The sequence below is a fragment of the Carcharhinus amblyrhynchos genome, chromosome 6 (assembly GCF_965287045.1).
Source record: "Carcharhinus amblyrhynchos chromosome 6, sCarAmb.v2.hapA, whole genome shotgun sequence".
Lineage (NCBI taxonomy): Eukaryota > Metazoa > Chordata > Chondrichthyes > Carcharhiniformes > Carcharhinidae > Carcharhinus > Carcharhinus amblyrhynchos.
The window spans coordinates 125,418,859-125,441,528 of NC_137329.1; the positions used below are offsets into that span (position 1 = coordinate 125,418,859).

Below are 22,670 nucleotides of genomic sequence, written 5' to 3' on the forward strand. Positions count from 1 at the left end.
CCTGGTGTTGTCAGACTTTTAACAGTTGTTGTCCATTCCTAATTGCCTTTGAACTGAACATGCTTTGACTTGATAGACAGCAAGAGAATCAGTGTCAATGGAACTGGTTGCTAAAGAGGCTTCACACTCTGATGCAGCAATGAAGATCTACAGGTAAGAAACTACCCATAGAAGTCAAAATAGCAACAAGCACATCACAGACATGCCAAAATGGGCCATTCATGAGTGAGTGCTGGAGCAAGAATAGTCAATGCGAGAATTGTGGCAAAATGGGTCACATTGCAAAAGTTTGTGGGTTAGACCAGCTTCCCCCTGAGAAGAATATTCAGAAGAAGAATCTGGGACCTTCAAACAGAAACACAAGTTGCATTCTACAAAAATAGTTTACAACTTGGAACAAAGGAATTACAACTGTGAAGAAGAGAATGTCCAAAAATGTCATGAAGAGCTCCATCTGAATATGTTATCCATACTGAGTGAATCACATAGATTTGGGGTGATTTCAAAGTTAAGTGGACAACCCTTTAGGATGGAGATGATATTTGTGCTGCTGTAACTTTAATTCCTGTGAATACACACCAGCAAAAGCTGAAACATCTTCCTCTAAACCAGCTGATGTGATTTTAAGGACAGACGCAGAAGAGACTGTTCCATTAAAAGGTTACGTCAAGGTCAGTGTAGAGTTGAGCCGACAAACTCTCCATGGAGTTGCCTCTCCATGTGGTCAGTGGTAATTTTCCAGCCCTATCTGGGAGACCATGGCTGGAGAAGATAAAACTGAATTGGAGTGCCGTTAACAGATTGTCGATGCCAAAACAGACCTACATACAGTACCTTCTGGATAAATACAAGAGTATATTCGAAGAGACACTGGGGTCAATGCAGGGAGTTCAAGTGAAAATCAAGATAAACCGAACAGTCAACCAAAAAGTCTCAAAGCAAGAACGATTTAATATATTATTCATCCCAAGATTAAAGAAGAATTAGTATGACTTGTTAACACTGGTGTGTGAGAACCATAAGAACATAAGAAATAGGAGCAGGAGTAGGCCATCTAGTCCTTCGAGCCTGCCCCACCATTCAATAAGATCATGGCTGATCTGAAGTGGATCAGTTCCACTTTCCCGCTTTCTCCTCATAACCCTTAATTCCCTTGCCTACCAAAAACCTATCTACCCGTGTCTTAAATATATTTAGTGAGGTAGCCTCCACCACTTCAACGGGCAGAGAATTCCAGAGATTCACCACCCTTTGAGTGAAGAAGTTCCTCCTCAACTCCGTTCTAAACCATCCCCCCCCCCTTATCTTGAGGCTGTGTCCTCTAGTCCTGCTGTCCTTTCTCAGCGGGAAGAATCTCTCTACCTCTACCCTATCCATCCCCTTCATTATCTTATACATCTCTATAAGGTCCCCCCTCATCCTTCTAAACTCCAATGAGTATAGACCCAGTCTATTTAGTCTCTCTTCATAGTCCAACCTCCTCATCTCCGGTATCAGCCTAGTAAACCTCCTCTGCACTCCCTCCAAGGCCAAAATATCCTTGCACAAGTGCGGCGACCAAAACTGCACACAGTACTCCAGCTGCGGCCTCACCAGCTACAATGAGTGGCTGGGCTACCCCCATTATACCTATCGTGAAAGAAAATAGTTTTGTTTGTATTTGTGGTGAATTTAAAACAACCATAAATCCAGTGTTGTGTTCCGATCAATATCCGCTTCCTTTAACTGAAGATTTGTTTGCTGAGTTATTAGGCGGGCAGAAATTCAGCAAGACTGATTTTTCACAAGCTTATTTACAGATGAATGTAGCCGCTGAGTCTCAGCCATTTCTCACCATCGTTACTCATAAGTGTCTTTTTCATTATAAAATATTTCCTTTTGGAATAACATCAGCACCAGCCCAATTCCAAAGATCGATGGATCAGGGTTTAAAGTGGTCTCTCTGGTGTACAATGTTAGCTGGATAATATTCTAATTACAGTGTCAAGTAAACAAGAGCACTTGAATAATTTAGAAGCAACATTAGAATGTTTTCAAGCACATTGTCTGTGTATTAAGAGACAAAAGTGTGACTTCTTCCAGATGTCAGTTCAGTATTTAGGTCACATTATTGATAGTAAAAGCCTATGTAAAACGCCTAAAAGATTTAAGCTATTTTAGGGGCACCACTTTCAATGAATGTGACACAATTAAAGTCTGTTCTAGGATTAGTAAATTATTATGGCCAATTTGTTCTAATTTAGCTACTTTCTTGATGCCAGTGCAAACTTTATTGTGTGAAATATTCATGGGACTGGACAACAGAATGTGAGAAGGCACACAAGGACGTCAAAACTGCTTTGCAGAAGTCAGAAGTTCATAAGACCATAGAAATAGGATCAGGAGTAGGCCATTCAGCTCCTTAGCCTGCTCCATCATTCAACAGGATCACAGCTGACCCAATGTTCTTCATGTCCACTTTTCTGCCCTTCCCCTGTAACCCTTGGTTCCCTTATTGATCAAAGTATTAGTTTATTTTATGTTCAAGCTACCATTGTTACTTGCTTCCGATGCTTCACTTCATGGAGATGGGGCAGTAGCTTCACATATTATACCTTTGAGAAAAGAATGACCAATATCTTTTGCTTTGTGTACTCTGACTAGTGTTGAATCTATGATTAGCTAGAAAACGAAGTATTGAGTATAATGTTTGGCATACAAAGGTTTTATCATTGTTTATATGGTCATCATTTCACATTATTGACTGATCATCAATTCTTAACTATTAATCTTGTTCATATGAAGGCGTGCCTTCTTTAGCTGCCAGCTGATTGCTAAGATTTTCACTGATATTATCTACACACTCCTAATATACAAAGTATTGTCAGTCAGAGTGCCATGCTATTGCTGATGCACTAACATGTTTATTTTTATCTACTGAACAGATGCCACCAGCAGAATGGGACAGTGTCAATCCTGTACATGAATAAGGAATATACCACTGTTGCCTCTTTTACAACCTTGGGAGTGGCCTAAAATGCCAAGGCAATGACTACATGTGGAAAAATGCAAACAGCAACCCATGCTCTTTGCCCCCTCAGGTGTCTCTCCAGGGAGAAAAGACCGAGTTCCCTCAACCTATCCTCATAAGGCATGCCACCCAATCCAGGCAACATCCTTGTAAATCTCCGTGTCCAACAATTTTGGACATTCTCTTGAAAGATCTAAAGCCTACAAGACATGTTTTGGACACTCCAGTTATGAAAATTGGATCTGTTTACCGACAGCTTTATTGTAAAATGCTTGGCTGTCTTCATGAACCGAAAAATGCAAACAGCAACCCACGGTCTTTGCCCCCTCAGGTGTCTCGGCAGAAATGGAGGATGCCAAGTTTGGGGACAGATTTCCAAAACCGGGCCTCCAAAAGCATTCTAGCTCATGAAAATTCAGGCCAAAGAGTAGAGATAAATGTTTAATCTGTTGTAGGGTCTTGGTTTTTCACTTTGTTTATAAATACAGATTGGTATGAAGGAACTTAATCACAAGATTGATGGATTAGAATATTTTCTAAATAGTGCCAAGGTCGCAACTGTAAATGAGAAGGGAGATTCAGGTACGGGAATCACTAAAGGTTTGAGGACAGATACAAAATTAATTAAAGCAGCTACTGGAAAAGCTGTTTGGGAGTACAGAACTTGAGTACTCCTGAAAAAAGACATTTTGTTGAAGCTTTTTGTTTTGCACTCATCAGATCAATCGCAAGAATAGCAATGCTGGAGAAACAACAACTTGATACTATTTGAGAAGAGGGTATTGACTGGTTGGCAAGTGGACTCTGAGCAGTAGAGGCATTGCCATGGAGTTGCTAGTGGCTGATAGTTAACTCCCAAATATTGCTTGGAATTTAAATCAGACAGCATAATTCTGATTGGTCAAAGCAGTCCCTGTGGGAGGAATCAGCAAATATCTATCACATATTCCTGCAATGATCATCACACAGATTGGACCAGTCTCAGACACTGTCCAGACCTGGAACGATATCATCTGGAGCAGGCATGCAGACCAGCTGTTGGTGAAGAGAACCGTTCCATCAGAGATAGAACCTGCAGTGAATGCAAATTCAACTGTACAAGGTTCGAGACCTGAACCTTGCTGAAGCCCTGACACTGACTGAAGAAGATAACACCTCCATTTCAGACCAAGCAAAGAATCAGCCTCCAGTTACAACCCCGATGGCAGTCAAACCAACCACTCATGCCAAACCAGTGCCAAGCAGCAGATACCTAGGGTTCATTAGCAACTAGAACAACGAGCTGCAAACTGTTTGACTTATTGATCATTGCTCTTTGATTTTGTTCAAATTACACTTGTTTAAATTTGTTGAGGATGTTTGATTGATGGGGGAGGAGATGTTTCGTATTTATATTAATTTCAGAGCATAGTGCTGTGTGATAATTTGTGTCACTGGAAGGGGCGTCGCTAATTGCTAGCGCAGAATGAAGAAGCAGCCTGTAAGGAACACACCTCATTAATAAAGCTCCTTTAGATTGTCATCATCTGTGCCTCCCAGCATCAATCCTGCCGACGCAAGTTGTCTCTCCTTAAACAGCAGAATGTTTGTAAATAATGAAATGGGAGTGTTTGATGATATCATTTGGACCACAATGCCATTTTAACCGTGAGACACAAACATGGGAACTCAAACCACCAGTGGGAGCGAAGGGGAAAGCAGAGTCAGAGAGTCATAGAGGTTTACAGAAGGAAGCAGGCCCTTCAGCCCAAGTCAAACTCAAAAAGGCCTTTCTCTTAAATGGGCTGCACATGTCCTTATGTCTGGAATTTCCTTGCTAAACCTCACTCTCTTATTAGAGACTTTCTTTAAAATTTACCACTTTGACCAAGCTTTTGGTCATCCATCCTAGTATCTCCTTATGTGATTCGGTGTCAGCCCTTATCCGATTATGTTTTTGTGTTACAGGAACTATATAGATGCAATTTTGTTGTTGTTGTTGTTAAGTTGGGTTTGGTGCAGGGCCAGAGAGTTGGAGTGGACAGTGATGGGGAGGAGGGGGAAGGGCTGAGCAATGACTGAGAACGGGGGGGACTCCTATTCCACAGTGGGCGGTACGGTGGCTCAGTGGTTAGCATTGCTATCTCACAGAGCCAGAGACCCAGGTTCAATTCCTGGCTTGGGTCATTGTCTGCACATTCTCCTCGTGTCTACGTGGGTTTCCTGCGGGTTCTCCAGTTTGCTCCCACAGTCCGAAAGATGTGCTGGTTAGGTGCATTGGCCATGCTAAATTCTCCCTCAGTGTACCCAAACAGGTGCTGGAATGTGGCAACTAGAGGATTTTCACAGTAATTTCATTGCACCGTTAATGTAAGCCGACTTGTGACACTTTAAAACTTTAGGTATGTTTTCTTAAATCGAACATTTTTCAGACCCTGCCATTGTTTCTGGAGATCCTTCATGCCTCATTGTTCAGCAGAAACAGATTATAGACATTCACTCTGGATGGGTAAGAAACATCAGGTGAATTTAGTGCGTGGCACAGCACAGGCTGTCCCACTGCGAAACTGATCTGCTTTGCACTTGTTTTGCACTCCAGAGACAGACACAATGCAAATCGCTCCCCACTCTCCAGAATTCCCAATGGCCTGAGAGTTCAGGCCTGATTCTGTCACCCAGAAATCGGAAACCAGTACAGGAGAATTGTTTGAAAAAGAAGTGAAGATATAATGAGAAGCAATTTTCTTGATGGCTTTAGTTGTTTAATGTAAAAAAAATGTTAATGATCATTGCAGTGTCTGTAATCCTGGCTGTGCTCAGATAGACATCTCCATTTGTTACATCCTCTTTAACCTTTGGCAAACAAAACTAAATTTAGAACAGGTGATTTAGAGCCACAGAGAATGAATTGAAGTGTTCTAATTAAATGGCAATTGCTAATCACCAGCATTCACTATGTACATCCTAGCATTGTGCTCTAATTATAATACGAACATCTTTAACTTCTCCCAGCTGATTGTAAAACCCTCCCAGTATTCATGTACGTCTGCTCTCTGTTCCTTTGTTACCTCCCCACTCGACCATTCCAATGCTCTCCTGGACAGCCTTCCACCCCTTTGTAAACTTTATCCATCCAAACTCTGCTGCCAGTACACTCATTTACAGCAAGTCCCATTCACGTGTCACCCCTGTGCTCACTGACCAGGGGCACCATTCCAGCTCCTCTCCCCATATCCAACCCATTGCCTGCCTTGTCTTAATCTTAATATGGAACTGCTACAGCCAAACTCAAGATGAGATCCTTTTGTTACTGTGGCCATTGTTATAAGAGTCTGGCACAGAGAAGGGTAATGTGGGACTGGGTACAGCACTGCCCACACTGTGAGGTAAAGGAACACATGATCTGAAATCTAGGGAGCTGTGCTGTACGGGACAGAGATGTGTGGAGAGGCAAGCATGGAGACAGATCCAGCTTAGACCTAATGTATGAATGAATATCATTAATAGTAATTAATAAACACTTGTTGTTAAACTATGCAAACTCAGGACCTTTTGTTGGGACTTAAACTACACACTTAAGATAACCATAATGTGTTATCACTCCTCATTGTAACATACAGCAGAAAATGAGTCCTTTCCAATTCAGCTTATGCCAACTCCTTCATGAAGTTATTAAATTAGTTTTACTCGCCCACTCTTTCTCCACAACCTTGTACAATCGTTTCCTTAAAGTGTTTATCACATTGTGAGAGTTTATTGGTGCAAATATAGACTGTGGCTTCACCCAATGTTACAACAGTGAGTTTATCAGAATAAACTTTTTGAATTGTTTGATATTGTTGACATCCTCAACCAATCTAAAGCTTCAAATCTAAAATCCTTGCCGCCTGTTTGTTTATCAATCACCCTTCAGCCTTGCTCGAATCTAGTCCTGTCAGCTATTGGAGCCTTATATCCTGCACCATCCCTATACCCTGAGTAATGGCATCCAGCTCCCTCCTCACCTCCCAGGAATACTGAAGTTCACATTCACCATTAGTTGCTCGTGTTGCAGTTTTGATGCTGCCCAGGAGGTCAGTTCTAGATTTATTGTTACTTACGGGTGCATGTGACTGTCCTCGGTGCCACAGTCTGACACTATTCACAAAGCTGAAATAGCAAAGCCGATCCTGCAAAACAAAAGCATTAAAATAACATCCTAGAGTTAAGTACAATCTCCCTCTTATGTTATTGGTAAACTGTTGGGAACTAACTGTGATGTGAATATACAGCCCACTTGATTGCAGCCCCTTCCATGTTCACATGTGTACCATCTACAATGTACACTGCAGGGTCTCACCAAGACTCCTCAGACAGCACCCTCCAAACTCACCAGCACTACCATCTAGAAAGACAAGAGCAGCAGATACTTGGGAACACCTTCAGGAAAAGTAGTGGGCTGGGTTAATTGAACAGCTCTGTCAAAGATCCAACACAATCATGATGGGCAGAATGGCCTCCTTCAATGCTGGATAATTCTATATTTGAAGAATAATCTCTCAGAATATCATGTGAGAGTTCAAATTCCACTTCAGAACTTGGTCTAACCCATCTTTTCAGTGCCCTATCTGTGGAAGTGTTGTATTTTTGATTAAAATGATTAAAGAACTTGCACCTACACACCAATCTTCACAACCATCAAATGTCTCTTAATGGCAAACCTTTTAAAGTGTACTGATGGTTATGATGTAGGAAACGCAGCAACCAATTTGCACACAGCAAGATCCCACAAACCAACAATGTGATAATAACCAGATCATTTGTTGGAGTGATTTCTTTTATGGGTAAATGTTTGGACCTGCTTACACGCTCTTCCTCGAAACAGTTCTCCATCCGCCGGAGAGTGAGGCCCAAACTTCACATCACATCTGAAGGATATCTGACAGTGTGGCACCATGTGTATTGACCCAGGTTCTAATCCCAAATCTCCAGAGTGGGACTTGAACCCACAATTACTTGACTCAGAGATGACAGCGTTCCCCACACAGCTATGGCTGACACTGTCACAAAGAAACACAACCCTCCTTTCACCTGAAGAATTGCTTCATTAGCCATAATCATTCGCAATCTTCTCGTCTACCGAATTGGGAAAGCCTTTAATTCAGGCAGTAACCTTTTGAGAAAAGCTGCTGCTGAATCACTTCTGATCCTGAAAAATCACGAACTGAATCCCTTCCTGGACACTGGGGCATTCTCTCGATGCCTTGCCCTACTCATCAGCAACATTACTGCTTTGTTTGAATGAGTGACCTCTCAAATTATATCTGTGTCCAATGCAATGACCCCTGTACCAAGTCAGTGCATTAATATGTTGACAGATACTTTCTTCCCAATCCTACTGATTCTCTTCTGTTTGCTTATCATTCCGGCAATAATTTTCATTATTTTTCCTGGGGCCATCATTTATCACCCAAGCAACATCAGTCAAAACAGCTTATTTGTTCATTATCTTATTACTGAAAACGTGTGCGCCTGTGTGTGTGTGTGTGTGAGTGTGTGTGCATGCGTACACATGTGTGAGTGTGTGTGCGTGCATCAAACCCCACTACGGCAACTGGTGGGATTCAGTAAATCTGGAACAATAAAGCTAATCTCAGTAATGCAACCATGACAAGAGTGGCACGGTAACACAGTGGTTAGCACTGCTGCCTCAAAGCGCCAAGGACCTGGGTTCGATTCCCGGCTTAGGTCACTGTTTGTGCGGAGTCTGCATGTTCTCCCTGTTTCTGCGTGGGTTTCCTCCAGGTGCTCTGGTTTCCTCCCACAGTCCAAAGATGCACGGGTTAGGTTGATTAGCTAGGGTAAATTGCCACTTAGTGTCAAGGGGACTAGTTAGGGTAAATGCATAGGGTTACAGGGATAGGACCTGGGTGGGACTGTGGTCACTACAGAGCTGATGGGCCAAATGGCCTCCTTGTGTACTGTAAGAATTCTATGATTCTATGACAACTAGCATTGCTTGTTGTAAAAACCCATCTGGTTCACTAATATCTTTTGGGGAAGGGAATCTGCTGTCTTTATCCAGTCTGGCCTCCATATGAGCCCAGAACCAGAGCAATGTGGTTGACTCCTAAAGCTCCTCTGAAATGGCTGAGCAAGCCACTCAGTTCAAAGGCAATTAGGGGTGGGCAATAAATGCTGGCCAGCCAGAAACGTCCATGCCCCAGGAAAGGAAATCCACCCCCCCCACCCCGTGCTCTATAACCTACAATATACTCCCCCTCCCTTCCACCACCATCTAGCCCAACCACAATTTCAAAATACTCATCCTTGTTTATAAATCCTTCCATGGCTTCACTCTCCTGCTGCAATTCTGTAATCTCCCACCAGTCTCTGAGACCTCCTTCAATTCTGGACTTTTGAGTATTTCTCCACCATTCACAGCCGTACTTTCAGCTGCTGTACAGCTACAGGCTACTGGGAGTGGGGGCTGTTGAGTTGAGGCCACAATCAGATTAGCCATAATCTTATTGAATGGTAAAGCAGGCTCAAGGGGCTGAGTGGCCTACCCCCACCCCTAATTAGTATGTTGATTTGATTTGGTTTGAAGTATTATTGTCACATGTATTAACATACAGTGAAAAGTATTGCTTCTTGCGTGCTATACAGACAAAGCATACCATTCATAGAGAAGGAAACAAGAGGGTGCAGAATGTACTGTTGCAGTCATAGCTAGGTTGTAGAGAAAGATCAACATAATGCAAGGTAGGTCCATTCAAAAGTCTGACAGCAGCAGGGAAGAAGCTATTCTTGAGTCAATTGGTACGTGACCTCAGACTTTTGTATCTTTTTCCCAAAGGAAGAAGTGGAAGGGAGAATGTCCGGGGTGTGTGGGGTCCTTGGTTATGCTGGCTGCTTTGCCGAGGCAGCGGGAAGTGTAGACAGAGTCAATGGATGGGAGGCTGGTTTGAGTGATGAATTGGGCTACATTCATGACTTTTTGTAGTTCCTTGCGGTCTTGGGCAGAGCAGGAGCCCAGACCGAGCTGTGATACAACCAGAAAGAATGATTTCTATGATACATCTGTATGCATGTTCATATGCTTATAAAGCTCCTTATATGGCTCGGTGATAGCACTTTTGTGTAGCAGTACAGAATGGTTTACTACTCCAAAGATGCTATATAAATGCAAGTTGTTGTTGCTCTCGGGAATGTTCAGATGGTGCTGCCTAAATGCAAAATGTTCCTTCTCAGAACAATTGTTCCTTTTGATTATACTTTGGTAGGGGAATCCTGAAATTAGCTGTCATTTCAGCATGCTGTCCAGTATCTACTGAGGTCAGCAGGCGCATAGTTGTTCACTCCAGTGATTGTTCCTTAATTCACACAAAATATGGCATTATAAATTAATCATAATCATCGGGGCATAAGTGAATGGTGGGCTGTTAATGGAAACTGATAAATGAGAGCCAATTACATACCAAATTGTAGGTACTTAGGAAACAATTACCTTGTTGGAACTAATTAGCCACTAAAGGCCAAATGAAGTATATTTAGAACAGACACCACACAGGGTGAAGACATACAATGACAGATAGATAAGAAACGCTATGTTCGAGGGAAATAACAAGTGTAATGTTGATGGAAGGCAGTGTCTAATCAAGCAGAAAGAATCTACAGCAAAGCACAATGCTGCCACTTAATAAGCAGAAGCACGGAGTGTGTTGCTGGTGGAAGATTGAAAAATACCTCCTCGTTAACATTTAGGTGATGGCAGATGGCTTGTGAGGAAGGGAGGGAAGGAGGAAGGGGGAAGGGGAGGGAGGAGGGAGGATGGTAATACAAAGGCACACACAAGTAGCCTGACGAGTTTTAGTGCGACAATACGTGAAGGCACCAAATGCTCTGGGGGTGGAGGAGGGGGGAGGAGGAGGGGGTTACACGGGCGGCAGGGAGTGAGTGAAAGTTTGTTTGGGAACCTGTCGGGGAGTGTGGCATGAGGAAGAATTGTAACAAGATCCACAGAGTTGTTCGCACTTTCTGACAATGCTCATCAGATTAGATGCGAGGTCATTAAACGCTTCAACTCAGTCAACCTAACCAGGAGGAACCTGCAAAGTGCAAACCTCTTACCGTTGATTAAAAATTAACCATTTGAAGTCTGTTGTCCTTTTGATTGTAAGTACACAAGGAGGAGGGAAAATTGCAAGTTCCATCGGGGCGACTCTGGTGTGCCTCACAAACTACTCTCCATTTTGAAGGTTTACAAGAAAGAAAGACTTGTATTTATATAGCACTTTTCACCACCCTGGATCGTCTCAAAGAGGCTGTTAAGTACTTCTGAAGTGTCGTGACTGTCAAAATGTAAGGTACACGGCAGCACGCCACACTCAGTAACGCAATAACGACTTGGTAATCAGATCAGCTCCATTTGCAAATTCTAATTGACCCCCACAGGCTCCATGGCCTCTTAAAGGAGAGGATTCCAATACACTCTGAACAGGAATTTCCACAGCACCTTCCACAATCTCAGGATATCCCAAAGAACTCCCACAAACAACAATATGATACTCAGCAGATAATTGGTAGTAGTGATGTTTGTTGAGGGAGTTATATTGTCCAGGACTCTCAGCAGATCTCCCTGCTCTTCCATGGCCTTGAGATCTGAGGTCACGTACCAAACGACTCAAGAACAGCTTCTTCCTTGCTGCCGTCAGACTTTTGAATGGACCAACCTCACATTAAGTTGATCTTTCTCTACACCCTAGCTATGACTGTAACACTACATTCTGCACTGTCTCCTTTCCATCTCTATGAACGGTATGCTTTGTCTGTACAGTGCACAAGAAACAATACTTTTCACTGTGAGCTAATACATGTGACAATAATAAAATCAAATCAACACCAAATGTTACTTCTACTTGAGAGACAGGTGGAGATGTTATTTTAATGTTATGGGCAGGATTTAAAGATGGTGGGCAGAATTCTCTGGCCATGCACACCAGCTGAGCGCCAAATTCTCCAACCTCGCTGGCAGTGGAAGCAGGGTGTGCAAAAGGCCGGAGAATTCCAGCCAAAATCTCTGACTTTGCAGCACTCCACCGATACAGCACTGGAAGTATCAGTCCAGGTTTTGTGTCTAAGTCTCTGTTACTATTTCAGTATCTTACTCTCATTTAGTAACAATTTGTTTGTTCCCCTTGAGTGTAATAATCATTATAATGTATTTCAAATGCAAAAACAGAATACTGCAGGAACTGTAGCTGACTGAGAAACTAATGGCCTATACATTGTGCTCAAAGTTTGTAACCAATCTTTCATTTAGCTTGGAATCTCAAATTGGAGCTGTAAAATGCAAGATTATTTTGCATGAAAGAAAACAAATGAATGAGTACTAATACAATAATAGATAATAATGATTTCTCTCAGAACTGATGAGAAACATCAGAGTGAATTTATTCCGAATGGCAGTGGAAATTCAGACTAGCATTTGAAAAATATTTTTATCATGCTTTCTTCTAACTCCATTTATTCAAGTTCGAAGCAAAGTTTTGCTACTATAGGCAGACTCGTATGTTTAGACACAAAACTGGCGTGCAGACTGTGAATGGGGATGCCGCAGGTCTAATAATGGCCCTGATACTGAGATGTTCTACATCAAAGAATCCACAGCAACTCATCAGGCATCCCTGCCTTCTCCGAAAACACAACTGATTGTATAATTCTGGCTAAGATTGTAGGAACAGTTTATTTAGGAGAACTAGGATTACATAGATAAAAGGAACACCAATAAAGGCAACAGAAACAGAAAACGCTGGTGAAACTCAGCAGGTCTGACAGTATCTGTGGAGAGAGAATCGAGCCAATGTTGATTCTATGCTCTCTCCACAGATTTCTGTTTTTTGTTTCAGGTTCCAGACACCACAGTATTTTGCTTTAACCAAAAGAGACAATAGTGTTCCACCCACCAGGGGAAACAGAGCGGGCGAGGGGCAGATCACGGGCAGGTCCATTGATCTCAGACTGGATTTTCTGGTTTTGGAACGAGTGTGGCCAGAAAATCCCGTCCAGTATATATATATTAAGAACAGACAAATTTAGGGCTGGCCCTTTACGTTTAAAAATATCAGGGGCACATTTTCTTCTGACAAGCTTCAGGATTTATGAGTGAGTGAGAAAGATTGAGCTGTAAGATATTACTTCCCCACCACCAGATAACTTGAGATCTCCACAGGAAATAACATTGCCCAAACAATATGCCCACCCAAATGAAGGGGCTTTTGATATTGAGCACCAAAAGATGGCAAATATTACTACCTGAGGCATCTAGAGCACAGCAGGGGCTCCCTCTAGCTGAGGAGAGAAGGCATGATGCCAGTGTGCAGATGGCAGGACACTGGGTGAAGGTTACTCAGCTCAAAAGGATGACCATTTACTGGCAAGCCTCTCCCTAGTGGCAATGAAAAGAAAGGCTTGCATGAATTTATCTCATTACAGGACCGCAGAATGTTCTGACGTGGAGATGCTGGCGTTGGATTGGGGTGGGCACAGTAAGAAGTTTCACAGCACCAGGTTAAGGTCCAATGTGTTTGTTTAGAATCACGAGCTTTCGGAGTGCTGTTCCTTCCTCAGGTGAATAGATGAAGGAGGAGCGCTCCGAAAGCTTGTGGTACCAAATAAACCTGCTGGACTTTTACCTGGTGTGGTGAGATTTCTTACTGTGCTCAAAACGTTCCAAAGTGATTTACAGCCAATGAAGTACTTTTGAAGTATCAATGTGGGAAATGCAGCGGCAAATTTGCACACAGCAAGATCCCACGCACAGTAAGGCAGTAATGACCAGATAATTTGTTTTTGTGCCAGGGGTCTTAGTAGAGGCAGGTACAAATTTGTCTTAAAAAGCATTTAAGTAGTTACATGGGTACGACGGGTTATAGAGGGGTATGGGCCAAATGGGGACAATTGGGATTAGATTAGGGATTACAAAAAGGGTGGCATGGACAAGTTGGGCCGAAGGGCCTGTTTCCATGCTGTAAACCGCTATGATTCTCTAACTCTGTTGATGTTGATTGATGAATAAATATTGTTCAGGACACAGGCAGATAACTCCCCTGCTCTTTACTGAGATAATGCTGTAAGATCTTTACGTCCACCTGAGAGATTCAAGGTCTCATCTGAAAGACAACACATCTGACAGTACAACCCTTTGTCAATAACAGTCAGCCTTGATTTTGGTTCTTAAAGCCTCCCCAGACAATTCATTTCCTTGTGACTCAGAAGTGAGATTGCTTTCCATTGAGTCACAGCCCATGCTGGAGGAACAGTTTCTCGACATCCCCTCTGGTCCCTTCTGTATCTCTCCCCCTCACCTTAAACCGATACCCTCTAGTTTTAGACTTCCCTACCTTTGGGAACAGATGTTAACTATTTACCTTATCTATGCTCCTCATTATTTTGTAGACCTTGATAGTTGTGAGGCAGTTTGGGAAGTTTTATTACATTCAAGGTGTAATGCTGTTGTTGAAATGAAAAATCAGGTTCGTAGGAATTTCCCTCCAGGACCAGATCCACAAGATTAATATCGTGACCATTTCCCTATAATAGAACGGATGGTAGAGTGGTTAACACTGCTGCCTCACAGCTCTAGGGCCCCAGGTTCAATTCCTGGCTTAGGTCACTGCCTGTGTGGAATCTGCACATTCTCCCCATGTCTGCATGGGTTTCCTCCGGGTGCTCCAGTTTCCTCCCACAGTCCGTAAGATGTGTTGGTTAGATGGATTGGCCTTGCTAAATTCTCCCTCAGTGTACCCGAACAGGAGCCAGAGTGTGGCGACTCGGAGATTGTCACAGTAACGTCATTGCAGTGTTAATGCAAGCTACTTTTGACACTAATAAATTAAACTTTAACTTTTTGGTAGATGTGGTCACTTTTCAAGTTTTCCCATCCCACCCATAACACTGCCCACCAGAAAATCCCATCCAATGGTATTTGTGTTTTGAATGGTTACCTGAAACTGAGGTGTGTGAGATGGTTGGCTGGGCTGGTTATAAGTGCAGATACTGCTTGGCCGAGCGATACACAGTGCAGTGAACGGACCTCTCCCCAGCCTGCTTTGTCCCAGGCATTTCATTGGACGCGACGGAAATTTCTGCAGTATTTTCTGCCCGGTTTTCTTCAGTCTGTGAGGTCCACTGATTAACAACCTTTGGTGAAAACCTGTCAGGAATATTGTCCGCCAATAAAGCCAAGAGTCACTGGCCGTGGAGCAATGAACCGGGGACAGGACAACGAAAGCCTGATAGTCTGCCCTACCTTTTCAGCTAAAGACAAAGAGCTCCCCTTTCCTTCTGGCCAATAACACCAGCAGTAAAACCAAGGCCTTTTCAAAAACAAATGTAAGCAAGAAAATTCAATTGTCTTTAATTAAGTTCTTCCAGAGAGGGATTGAGCATTGTAGTGAGGTCGAGGTTATCAGAGGTCAGATGCTTGACAATGAGTCTGTGACCTCAAATTAAACTAAATGGTGGAGGAATCCCTGCTGGCCAAGCTGGTTTTCTATATAACCTCTTGTGTTTTTCAGCTTCAATTTGATAGCAATCAGCACTGTCCGAACATTTGGCTTCAGACAAGAGGGAGGTTGAATAAATGTTATGTTACAGATCCTTGAACCTGCCCTGAAAGGAGGTTAGGGTAAAAAGAGAAAGCACAAAGAGAATGACTCTACTGACTGAGCATTTCCCAAACAATGGCCACTATCTCATTCATAACCATAAATAACTTCTTAGCATTCATTTCAAAGTTGCACAGATGTGCATTCTTCCATCCTAAAAGTGCCTTCTGGACCTGGTTTGCCACACACAGAGTCCAGCGGTAAAACACAGCCTCACATTTAAGCTTACCTTCGACAGGGGCGCCTTTGTTGAGGCGTGGCTCAGCTGTTTAAAACATTTCCCTCCTGAGGGTGGGTGGGGTGGCTTTACGCACAGGCCCCCCCACCTCCGCATCTCGTTTTTCAGCTGCCCAGGCATGTGGAGCGGCTGCTGCCACCCATCTACCCATGGAACTATTCCTCCTCTGGTGTTGGAGCCAGGGTGCTAGGACCAGCAATGACGGGGGCGGGTAAGGTTCTCTGAAGCAAATGGTTTCATCTCACTCTGGCTGCAAACAGACATCAGGAGCGAGAAACTGAGCTTGTGGACTGACTCAACCGTACCCTCAGCATAATATGAGTTAAATGGGTGGCAGAGTGATTGTCCAGTCATAACATGGCAAATATCCGCACTCTTTGTTCTTCAATCAGTCTGTAAATGTTAAACTGGACTGGAATGCAGATTGTCTACATGGATCGCCTAGCTGGAACCCAAACTATCACAGAATATAATAAGTTAATGTGTGATCCGCAACAACAAATACCTCATTGTACAGTTTGTAGACCTGCTCAGGCATATAAATAAAGAACCAAATAAAGAACTTGCATTTAAATAGCGCCTTTCACAACCTCAGGACATCACAAATGTTTTACCACCAAAGAAGCACTCTCTTCGAGTGTAGACACTTTTGGGATGTTGGGAACTCGGCAGCCAGTTGGTGCACAGCAAGCTCCCAGCAATGAGATAATGTTCAGGTAATCTGTCTTTATTAATTTCGATTGATTAATTATTAATTATTGGTAAGTATCCCCCCCTCCCCCCCACACTTTTCTCCAAAATTGTGGCACGGAATCTGTCCAAGACAGAGGTTGGATTTTCCAGCCCTTCCTGCTGGTGGAATAGAGTCATAGAGGTTTGCAGCATGGAAACAGACCCTTCGGCCCAACTTGTCCATGCTGCCCTTTTTATTAAACCCCTAAGCTAATCCCAATTGCCCGCATCTGGCCCATATCCCTCTATACCCATCGTACCCATGTAACTGTCTAAATGCTTTTTAAAAGACAAAATTGTACCCGCCTCTGCTACTACCCCTGGCAGCTCGTTCCAGACACTCACCACCCTCTGTGTGAAAAAACTAGAATCCAGTCCTGCCGAAGGCGACCACCCCACCCCAATAACGGTTTCCCCAAAGACGGGGCAGGTGAGCCACGCAAAACACCGTAGACATCAGCGGGCCCAGAAGATCCTGCCAACGACCAATGAAGAGCCACCTCCACTGCAGAAAACACGCCACAGGGTGGGGGTGGGGGTGGGAGGGGTCAGGATGCAAAGAAATCCCACCCAGAGTCCTGTGGTGCCCTGACAAAGGGTCACTCTAACTCAAAATGTTGCCTCTATTCTCTCTCCACAGATGCTGTCAGATCTGCCGAGATTTTCCAGCGTTTTCTGTTACTGTTTCAGATTCCAGCCTCCGCAGTAATTTGCCTTTATCTTGTTTTATTGTTTGAACCCAAAAAACAGCACCTCCCTCAGTTCAGCATTCCCGGACTGGGTTTTCCGCTTAGGCCTGTGATTCATGGCCGATAACACACTTTGGAACATTCTGGAATGCTCGGATAGAAATTCCACTCTCACCGAACTGGAATGAGGTCAATAAAGAACATAAGAACATAAGAAATAGGAGCAGGAGTAGGCCATCTAGCCCTTCGAGCCTGCCCCGCCATTCAATAAGATCATGGCTGATCTGTCGTGGCTCAGTTCCACATTCCCGCCCTCTCCCCATAACCCTTAATCCCCTCTCTTATCAAAAACCCATCAACCCGCGTCTTAAAAATATTTAGCGAGGCAGCCTCCACCACTTCAATGGGCAGAGAATTCCAGAGATTCACCACCCTTTGAGTGAAGAAGTTCCTCCTCAACTCCGTTCTAAACCGCCCCCCTTTTATCTTGAGGCTGTGCCCCCTGGTCCTACTGTCCTTTCTGAGCGGGAAGAGCCTCTCCACCTCTATCCTATCCATCCCATTCATCATCTTATATGTCTCAATGAGATCTCCCCTCATTCTTCTAAACTCTAACGAGTACAAGCCTAGTTTATTCAGCCTCTCCTCATAGTTCAACCCCCTCAACTCCGGAATCAGCCTAGTAAACCTCCTCTGCACTCCCTCCAAGGCCAAAATATCCTTGCGTAAGTACGGCGCCCAAAACTGCACACAGTACTCCAGTTGCGGCCTCACCAATGCCCTATACAGCTGCAGCAAGACCTCCCTACTTTTATATTCAATCCCCCTCGCTAATGAAGGCCAGCATCCCATTTGCCTTCCTGACCACCTGCTGCACCTGCAGGCTGGGTTTTTGCGACTCATGCACAAGGACCCCGAGGTCCCTCTGCACCGTCGCCTGCTGCAGTTTTCGCCATGTAAGTAATAGTCCTTCCTCCCATTATTCCTACCAAAGTGGACAACCTCACATTTGCCAACATTAAATTCCATTTGCCATTTCCTGGCCCATTCGCCCAGCCTATCTAGATCCTTCTGCAGACTCTCCACACCCTCCGCACAATTTGCCGTTCCGCCAATCTTGGTGTCATCAGCAAATTTCGACACCATACACTCGGTTCCCTCCTCCAGATCATCTATATAAATGGTAAATAGCTGAGGCCCCAGCACCGACCCCTGGGGCACTCCACTAGTCACCAACCACCGATCCGAATAGCACCCATTGACCCCCACTCTCTGCCTCCTATTTGACAGCCAATCCTCTATCCACGCTAACACTCTACCCCCAACTCCATGCCCCCTGACCTTCTGTAATAACCTCTTGTGAGGCACCTTGTCAAACACCTTCTGAAAATCAAGAAACACCACATCCACCGACTCTCCTCTATCCACCGCCCTAGACACATCCTCATAGAACTCCAATAAATTTGTCAGACACGACTTCCCCTTAACAAAACCGTGCTGTGTCTGCTCTATCAAACAATTCTCCTCAAGATGCCTCGCTATTTTCTCCTTGATCACGGATTCTAACATTTTACCTACAACAGACGTTAAACTAACCGGCCTATAATTCCCCGCCTTTTGCCTGGCACCCTTTTTAAACAATGGCGTAACATTAGCCGTTTTCCAATCTTCCGGCACTTCCCCGGAATCCAGCAACGTTTGGAAAATAATCACCAAGGCATCCACTATCACCTCTGCCATTTCTTTCAGAACCCTTGGATGCATTCCATCCGGTCCTGGGGACTTGTCCACAATCAGTCCCTCCAGTCTGTCGAGCACCGCCTCTCTAGTAACAGTAATGTCATTCAGGCCCTCCACTCCTACCATCTTTCCATCGCTAACACCCGGCAAATTATTCACGTCCTCCTCCGTGAAGACCGAAACAAAAAAGTTATTCAAGGCCTCAGCCATTTCCCCATCCCCTACCACTAAGACCCCCCTCTCATCCTCTAAGGGTCCAACGTTCACCCTAGTCAGCCTCTTCCTTTTTATATATTTATAAAAACTCTTGTTATCCTTTTTTATATTAAGTGCTAGCCCAGCTTCATAGTTTCTCCTACCCTTCTTTATCGACTTCTTTGTCATTCTTTGTTGACATTTAAATCTCTCCCAGGCACATGAAGGAAAACTGCAATTTGATTGGCCATCCTGGTAGAACTATGGGTGAAAGGGATGTGAGAAAGAAAAGAAACATACATAAATACCAGAAATCGCTTCGAAACAAGTAGGAAAATAGTGCTCAGGGGAACCGGCTGAGATGATGTGGAGATGCTGGCGTTGGACTGGGGTAAGCACAATAAAGTCTCACAACACCAGGTTAAAGTCCAACAGGTTTATTTGGTAGCACAAACCACAAGCTTTCAGAGCGCTGCCCCTTCATCAGGTGAGTGGGAGTTCTGTTCACAAACAGGGCATATAAAGATACAAACTCAATTTACAAAATGATGGTTGGAATGCGAGTCTTTACAGGTGCAGGCAATGTGAGTGGAGAGAGGGTTAAGCACAGGTTAAAGAGATGCGTATGGTCTCCAGCCAGTCTCCTGTTAGACTTTAACCTGGTGTTGTGAGACTTCTTACTGAACTGGCCGAGATCAGAGACATTGGCAGGAATCAACTTTTAACATAATGAGTCAAACAAAATCCAGTGGATGTTAGGGGAGGCATCAAGGAACCAACATTTCTCCACACCCCTCATAACATCACAGGGTTTGATGGTTGCCATAGCAGCTGATTTTGATCAATATGCACGTTTGTCTTTCACATCTCATCACAGTCACCCCCTATTCTCTCAATCCCAGTGCTGTCACTTGAAATTCAGAGAAAGTTAGGACTGACCTCCATTTCAACGCAAATACCTACAAAGCAGAGCATGGGTCCCGATAGGTCACAGGTCAGCCCTGCAATCATTGACACACTTGCTCCATTGGACTCTGTACTTTGCATCTGAGGTCAAAGCCAAGACCTCTGCAGAGTGTCCCCCAGTAAAGCATTAACAAGTGTGACCACCGCTTGTCCCTCCCCCAGACCCTGCTCCTGCCATCTGAATGCTGCAAATAAAGACATCTGGACCTAGGCCTTTTACTTCATCAGTTGAAAATGAACATGGATCAAGTGTTGTTTTCATAAATCTTACAGCCTAATTACATTAAAGGGGGGAATCTAAGGGGTGGACGCTATGGAAACAGCACAGCTTATCAGCTGTTCCAATCCAATCATTAAGATAAGTGTTTTTGTTCGTTCTTTCACCCATTGCCTCTGTGACAAATGTTTCAAGTCCTGCCTTGCTCATTACCGCAAAAACTTTGCAATAGTAAAATATTAACAAGCTCCTTTTTTTTTAAAGAAGGAAACTTGCAGTTACCGTTGGCAATAGTGTGGCCCGTATCGTGTGTGCCTCTTCGTTGGCAGCTCGCAGTCAAAAGCCCTGAATGTCAGAGCTGGGATTATTGCCGTTTGTCTGAAGCCACTTATTGGGAGCGCTGCCGCTGATTGTGTGACCCTGGAGGAGGCTCAGAGTGTGTGTGAGAGAGAGGCAGTGGGGCCCGGGCTTCAGCACAAACCCACCACTGTTTACAGGGAAGGCTGTGAGCAGTTCCAGGCCGGGAGAGAGTCACAACAAAACAAAAAGTCAAAATGGTGAATATAGGAGAGAAAAAAAGAGGAAAGCAGGAAAAGTAGAAATAAGAGGTGAGAGACAGAGCAGAAGAAAACTTGTTCAAATAAACTTTGAGTGAAGGAATTGAGAAAGGATGTCCATTTATATAGCACCCCCTCATAACCACGGGCTGCCCCAGGGTGACTCGGAGCCGTGAAATACTTTTGAAGTGCAACTTTTGCAAGCAAGATCCCACAAGTAGCAATGTAGAGCTCAAAAAAAGGCCATTCGGCCCAACAGATCTGTGCTGGTTCTTATACTCTATGCAAGCATATTACGTTCTGGGGGGGCAGTGGCATTGTGGTAATACCACTGGATTAGTAATCCAGAGGCCGAGGCAAATGCTCTGGGGACAGGGGTTCAAATCCCACCACAGTAACTGCTGGAAGCTAACGTCAGTTAATAAACCTGGAACTGCAGGTTAGTCAGTCATGGTGATCATGACATCAATTGTTGTAAAAACCCAACAGGTTCAACAAGGTCCTCTAGGGAAAGAAATCTGCTGTCCTAACCTAGTCTGGCCTACTTGTGACTCCAACAAAGTGGTTGAGTCTTAACTGTTTTCAAAGGCAATTGGGGATGGGCAATAAATGCCAGTCTTGCCAGCAGTGCCCGCATCCCAGGTAAGAATAAAGGATGATTCAGTTAAGTATTATTTGCGTTTTGGACACGGCTTAATTACTATACCTTGTCGGAGGTGCCATCCTTAGATGTTAAATGGATGTCTGCCCTCTTGGGGTAATGTCAAAGATCTCACGGCCAATATGTCAAAAAAGAAGGGAGATTTCCCCCTTGTCAAGGCTGAAATTTACCCTCAATCAAATTCACTAAAATCAGATTGTCTGGTCCTTGTTTAGGATTTCATCAGATGTGGGCATCTGGGCCAGCATTTATTGCCCATCCCTAATTGCCCCTGAACCAAGTATTACAAAGGGGAAGTTAAGAGTCAACCATATTCTGTGGTCTGTTATCAGATATAGACCAGGCTAGGTAAGGATGGCAGATTTCCTTCCCTAAAGTGAATCAGGTGGAATGTTACAGCCATCGGCTCTATGGTCACCATTGCTGAGACTGGTTTGACTTCTGGGATTTATTATTTGAAGTTTAATTCCATCAGCTGCTATGGTGAGATTTGAACCCATGTCCTCAGATCCTGAATGTGAGCTTGTGCCTTGTCAGGCTGGACTTCCAGTTTCCTCCCACACTCCAAAGAAGTGCGAGTTAGATGGATTGACTATGCTAAATTGCCCCTTTGTGCCAGGGGACTGGCAGGGTAAATATGTGAGGTTGTAGGAATAGGGCTTGGGTGTTTTTATTTATTAGTCACATGTAGGCTTACATTGACACTGCAATGAAGTTACTGTGAAAATCTGCTGCTCACCACACCCTAGCACCTGTTCGGGTACACTGAGAGAGAATTTAACATGGCCAATGCATCTAACCAGCATGTCTTTCGGACTGTGGGAGGAAACCGGAGCACCCGGAGGAAACCCATGCAGACACGGGGAGAGTGTGCAAACTCCACACAGACAGTGACCCAAGGTGGAAATCGAACCCGGGTCCCTGGCGCTGTGAGGCAGCAATGCCAATCACTATACCACTGTACTGCCCCTTTTTTAATAGGAGGCTTATTGTTGGTGCAGGTTTAATGGGCTGAATGGCCTCGTGCACTGTAGGG

General features: G+C 44.1%; 1 protein-coding gene across 1 annotated transcript in view; it reads right to left on the reverse strand.

Moving 5' to 3' along the window:
- The window catches only part of LOC145344387 (uncharacterized), a 126,768-nt gene extending 110,567 nt beyond the window's left edge, over nt 1-16,201 (reverse strand). Inside the window, exons 1-2 of the mRNA XM_080191515.1 lie at nt 15,869-16,201; nt 7,090-7,158 (exon numbers count right to left, since the gene is read on the reverse strand). Of these exons, the coding sequence (XP_080047641.1) occupies nt 7,090-7,158; nt 15,869-15,997 (198 nt within the window). The 5' untranslated portion in view covers nt 15,998-16,201. The remainder of the gene's footprint in view (nt 1-7,089; nt 7,159-15,868) is intronic.
- Nucleotides 16,202-22,670: the final 6,469 nt, after the last annotated feature.